Genomic DNA, 6202 nt, shown 5'->3' with positions numbered 1-6202 from the left:
TAGCTTTATGGGTGCTATCATGCATTTTATTTAACAGCAAATTTGATGAGGCAATATAAGAAAAAATACTACTGAACCTCCCCCCCAAAGAAATTATACAAAAGGCTTTTCAATTGGTTCCGGTAAGGCATGCTTAAGAACATACTGAAAATCTAGGAAAATATGTTACGAAAAGGTGTCATTTTCAAGATGGCTGCCAGGAGCTTAAAATGGCTATATCTCCAATACTATTCAACCTAGGTTGGTGTTTTTGTGTCTAACACTAGGTGTTGGGGCACATGCAAGGAATGGGTTGAATCAGTTAATTATGTATTGCCAAATCCAAGATGGCATTCATTACAAGGTGATGTTCCATTTTATTAAATAATGTAAAAACAAACTAACCTTTTTTGTATTGAAAATGTTACCACTATAACTGTAACATATAATTAATTTGTAATCTTATTTGGTAAAGGTCAAGTCAAGGTCTCACACTATCTCATCCAAGCAGACAGCATATATGGTCACTGGTTGACATGGGATCAATGACATATACAGTATTCACCTCAATAATGTAATTGTGCATATTAAACAGTCATTCCTCAGCTGCATTACAAAACTGATGCAAGGTTCAGCATTGGAAATGCATGTGGTTGCAGCGTATGGGGGCTGATAGGCAACTTAAGTGGTAAGTCTTGACTTATACTGGGTGACGCGATGCTCCGCCAATCCGTGAAGCCGACAGGTTTGGGTTGGCCAATCCGTGAAGCCGATGTATACAATTTCCCGAACGAGAATTTCTGCCTCTTTCTCAGACCTGTGGGCCGACAGATACAGATATTTGTGATTTTTTGTTTCTTTCCATTCGACTCTGCACGCTGTAGGGTTATATGAGACACACACGCCAAGTTTGAGACCGACCGGTCAAACTGTCGGACGCTCTCCGAGTTATGTCAAGGACAGATTTTGTGTGACACAGATTCCGTGAATTATATTATATATTTTTATTTTCATTTTTATTTAGAGTAGGCAATTATTTTTACCCCCTTTTCCTCCCCAATTTAGTCGTTATGCCAATTGATTCCTCCCCACACACAATTCTGTGTTGTCACTGCTGTCTATCCTGCTACTGACTCACCTGCCATTGAAGAGCCCCCGCCAGGAGGACGTAGAGCCTACATAACGTTCTACTCCTCCTGCCCAACACTTGCTGCTGACAAGTAGGCTTACGTGCAATGACCAGTATCACCCTCCCCGCCCGGCTTTCCGCCCCCGAACATGGGCCAATTGTGTTTGTATAAACGCCCGACAAAGCCAGATGCACCACGGTGGATTCGGACTCACAACCTCCGTGGTGGTGGGAAGGGACTTTACCACTGTGCCACCCGAACGCTCTGGTAATCTTTTTATGTTTTTTTTGTAAATGAATGCCATGTCATGGACAAGTAGCAAAAATAGTTGATCTACAAGTGGTTAAGTGTGTCTTTTATAAAGATTGAATCAATGAAAAGAATTAACAAGAGCTTGTGACTAATAATAACTACATCGGATTCATTGGAACACAGGTTCCTTTTTTACATTTGCTAAAAAGTAAAGACTTCCAGTGCATTGCAAGTTGAATGCTAGACATTTAAAATGTTTTCATTTATAGGCCAATGTTATATAAAGTACAGTCAATATGTACAACTAGCAACTTCCTACAATCGTGATGTCATTACTGTGCAGTTCAAACTGATCCATTCTGCTACCCTGTCAGTCACCTTTTCAGAACTTTTCTCCTTTTAATTTCCATATAATTATTATATATACAAAAAAGAAAGTGAGATTGTTGTCTAGATTTTCTGTAGTATGTAAATCTGAAGTTATCTGTTGCCCAACCCTTAATGTTAGATTTTTTTTTATTTTATTATTATATATTTGCTGTTTCTTTTTAAAAGCCATTTTGCAATAGGTCACAGCTATAAACTAGGACTATTTGGGGGTCCTTGGCATGGAAACGTTTGGGAACCCCTGAGACAGTGTTTGCACACTCCACGATTCTGTCTACATGTTTGCTTTGGCTGAAAACACCAAAACTAACATGTTCTGAAACGCATTGCCACACAGCTCAAATGAAAGACCAGGAGCCAAGCAGCTCAACTGCATTGCACACTTCTAGGTCGAAGATATTAGTGTTATAACTCATTCTGATACTTGCTCAGTCAGTGTTACCTACTGAGCAGGCTGCACACTGTCTGAAGTTTTTAAATACCGCATTTCCTCTAATAGTGGCCTGTATTAAATTAAAAGCCAGGTCTCTAATAATGTCTAATGGCACTGTTGACACAAACAAATAAAAAACAGTCTCTAATACAGGCATAGTAAACAAACAAACAAAAAAAACAAAAGTTGGTTTACTGTGGCTCAACAGAAGAAAACATCTGCAGGGAGATTCGAAGCAGCATCAAATATGACATCTGATGGTGTGAAGAACTTGTCGATAATTTCGTTGGCCAGTCTACAGACATCCTCATTTTCATGACTCTGCAGCTGTTCCATCTTCTCCAAACCGCCACACTCCTCGATGAGATGTGTGACGGTTTCAACCTGGTCATCAGCCTTCCAGAGGATGGTGGAGAGGCCGTCCAGGACCACGTGCAGCACCTGGGAGTCCTTCAGCGTCAGCAGGTTGCAGAACGGAGGGATCACGTTCTTCTCGATCAGATGTGCCACCTGGTCTTTCCTCCCGCTTATTGACAGGTTGCTGATAGCCCACGCTGCTTCCTTCTGAGTAGGAAAGTCTCCCTTGTCGAGCAGATGGATGATCATGGGCACAAGCTTGGCATCGATGACCGCTTGCACCTGCTGCCGGTTGCCTGCCGTGATGTTAGAGAGGAACCAGACTGCTTCCTTGTTAATGTTCCCCTTTGGGTGTGCGAGGAGAGAGGGGAAGTGGCTGAGAGCGTTGCAGTCAAGGACGACCTGGGTCTGTTCATCTGTTCCGGTCACTATGTTCCCCACTGCTCTCTGTGCAGCGGTCTGGACCTTGACGTCCTGGTGACTCAACAGAGGAACAAGGCGAGGTATGATGCCAGAGTCAATGACCATCTGGACATGCTCGTCTCCAGCATCTGCCAGAAAGGACAGAGCCCATACGGTGTCTGCAAGGATGCTGACATCGGTGTGCTGGATCAGGAAACAGAGAGCTGGCAGGATCTCCTGAACAGCCTCCATTGATGGTGAAGGGTCCTTGTGGCGGCAGAGGTTGAGCAGCATCCAGGTGACCTGGCGAAGACACGCGATGGGAATGGAGGGACCAATGAGCAACAGCAGGGGCTTTACGACACCCAAGCTGAACACATAGTCTCTGCACTGGGGGCCGTCGCCGGCGATGTTGCCCAGGGCCCACACAGCCTGCTCACACACATGTTGGTGAGGGGACTGGAGCAGCCTCAACAGCAGCGGCATGGCGTGGGACCGGACTACAGCTTGGGTCTGTTCTGAGGTCCCTGCCGCTATGTTGGTCAGAGCCCAGGCTGCCTCGTGCTGGAGAGAGGGGGAGTCATCTTTCTCAAGGCAGTGAACCAGAATGGGAAGGAAGCCAGCATTGATCAGGTCATCTATGGGAGGGTTATGGGCACCAGACAACAACCTCCTGGCAGCTTGAACAGCACTCAGCTGCACTCCCAGGTGTTCACTGGTAGAATTCTTAACTATTTCTTCAAGAGAGATGTTTTGCGATCTGAAATCTCCATCATCAGCATCCGGGTCATCATCAGAGATGTCTTCATAGGACACATTCCTCCTCTTGAGTAGGTGTTCCTCTCGTTTGTTCTTGCGGAGTTCCACTGCCACCTCAGTCCTCTGTCTTCTCATAGAGTCCAAATCACGACCCTTGTTCTTGAAATTCTTCAGGCGTGTATCGTTCAGTTTCTCCTTATCATCCATGTTTGCAATGATGACTGTGTTCAATAAATACCTCTCAACTTGACCTATTTATCCTAGTGCGCTACCCCTGAATCTAGTATCCCTCTTCTCAGACCCAGACCTTATGCTTCTGCTGGTGTTTCAAGGATAAAACACCGCCGGTAGAACTAAGTGCAATATTGCAACATAAGTGGCAGAACCTATATTGTCACGGCAGCACAAACGTCACATCAAGCTTGGCCATTGAGCATGGTGAACAGTGGACCATGGGTGGGCGTCACTTTAAACTGAAATAATAATAAAAATCACACCCTGTGTGAAGTGAGTGGTGCCTTTGATGAGCCCCGTATTGACCCCCGTATTGATGTTGTCATCAATGTTTGCTTGGCTAACATGTTCAATCAGCCAAGTTAACATGTCCAATGTTAGCTTGGCTGATGGCACTGATGTCACTTCGAAACATGTAAACAATGTTTCGAAGTGACACACCTATTTATAGGGCTCTATTTCGTCATGCGTCTCGCTAGCCAATCAAAGCACACCCTTTCAACATATTGTCACGTGTCACGTGATGCTTGACCAATGTTAGCTTGGTGGACACACGGACATACATACATACATACATACTGTACATACATACATACATACATACATACGGACACACGGACAAAGCCAGATATAGGAGTGGTTGCCTTCGGCACCACTCAAAAACCATAGTAGACAATGGACATAAACACTGAGGATTTTACTGCACAGATTGGGGTCAGCAGGACTCACAAATCTTGTTTGATGCTCCAATACATCATTTTATTTAGACCATTTTAATTCGGTTTACTTTTATTTTGTCTATATCAAGCAGTATTTCTGACAAATGTTGGACTGTAATCTACAACTTTGGTTGGATGCTTACATTTTAATGAGTCATTAATCAGTAGAGCAGGGGTCTTCAACAGGGGGTTTGGGACCCCTAGGGGGTCCTCAGAGTTACTACAGGGGGGCCGCCCCATAGGAACCTTATTTTTGCATGAATGACTTGAACCCTAGCATCCCTATTCTGAGGGGAACATTAGCCAAAAATATCAGATCTACAAGCTAAGTTTACTGTCAAAATGGACCCATATTTTTGTATTCTGTGACCGGCTTTATGTCATGGGCATGTATGACAATCATGCTGTGATCCACAATTGACTTGAGATCCACCACAATCTTTTCAGTTTTACATGCATTAATCTGTAGGTGATGCTCATCACACCAACCCACATACCTGTCCACTCCATTTGTATGACTGGACAGTCATAGGGTAGACAAATAGGGTGGACGAGACTGCTCAGAATGAATTACCTCTTCAAAAAGGTAATAATTGAAGATATTGATAACCTCTCTTCAACATTTTGATTGGTTTAATTTGGTAGCTTATAGAAAGGTTTGAATTCAACTTAATTTGAATGTATTCATTTAATTGTTTAATGTTTTCTCTGAATGTTACAATTGTGACGTCCACTGTCCACCGTCCACCCAACCTCTAGGTAATTTTAATATAGGAGGAGGAGGATAACCAGGTAAGAATGTGAAAAGGTAAAAACATCTCCATCTAGTGTTAGAAAGATGTGCCATTCTGATCTGAAGCAGTGTTGATTTTGACAGCAAATTTTGATTTAGTTTTACTCATACTGTAGTCTTTTGAATAAAATTCCATTTAGTTAGTCATCTGAAATGTTTTAGTTTTTGTCAAGTTTTGGTCGACTAAATATCATAAGATTATAGTCGACTAAGTCTACAGTTGACTAAAATGTATTTTGGCGGTGCCTTGATGGCGTCGTAATGGCTGATTTTACACTTGGTTGCATGCTGAAAATAGCCGATCAGCGCAACGCGATGTGAGCTTGTAGATCTGCTATTTTCAGAGCGTAGCTATAGTCGACGAAATCAACACTGATCTGAAGTCCATGGCCAACATCCAGTAGATATGGCAATGCAAAGTGAAATGCTATAGAAAGTTGAAGATGTTTTGGTGTTTTGTTTTCTTTAGTTTTTCAAAATTACTCAAATAATTCTCTTCTAGGTCATCGACATTAATCTTTACATGTCGTTGATTTCGGGCAGAAACCTCATATCTCCATATTTAAACTTTTTATGTTTTGTTTTATAAATTGATGCCCTACTTCATCATACTACAGTGTCACACAAAAGTAGCACAAATAGCCGATCTACAAGATCACAATGCGCTGCGAAAGCGCTGAGCTTGTAGATCTGCTATTTTTGCTATTTGTGGTTAAGTGTCTGTGGGTTTTATAAATATTTTACCAATGAAAAGTAC

At 42.6% G+C, this 6202-nt stretch overlaps 1 protein-coding gene across 1 annotated transcript; it reads right to left on the bottom strand.

The window, feature by feature from the left end:
- Positions 1 to 2382: 2382 nt before the first annotated feature.
- Positions 2383 to 3906, bottom strand: LOC311043282 (importin subunit alpha-3-like; the record flags this gene model as incomplete). The annotated part of the gene is made up of 1 exon (XM_084054472.1): positions 2383 to 3906. The coding sequence occupies one exon, from the start codon at positions 3904 to 3906 to the stop codon at positions 2383 to 2385; it is 1524 nt and encodes a 507-aa protein (XP_083910598.1).
- Between the last annotated feature and the right edge of the window lie 2296 nt (positions 3907 to 6202).

This window comes from Gymnoscopelus microlampas (assembly GCF_963454915.1).
Source record: "Gymnoscopelus microlampas genome assembly, chromosome: 1".
NCBI classification, from domain to species: domain Eukaryota; kingdom Metazoa; phylum Chordata; class Actinopteri; order Myctophiformes; family Myctophidae; genus Gymnoscopelus; species Gymnoscopelus microlampas.
Note: the sequence above shows the minus strand (reverse complement) of the source record. Positions and strands in the feature narration are given on the sequence as shown.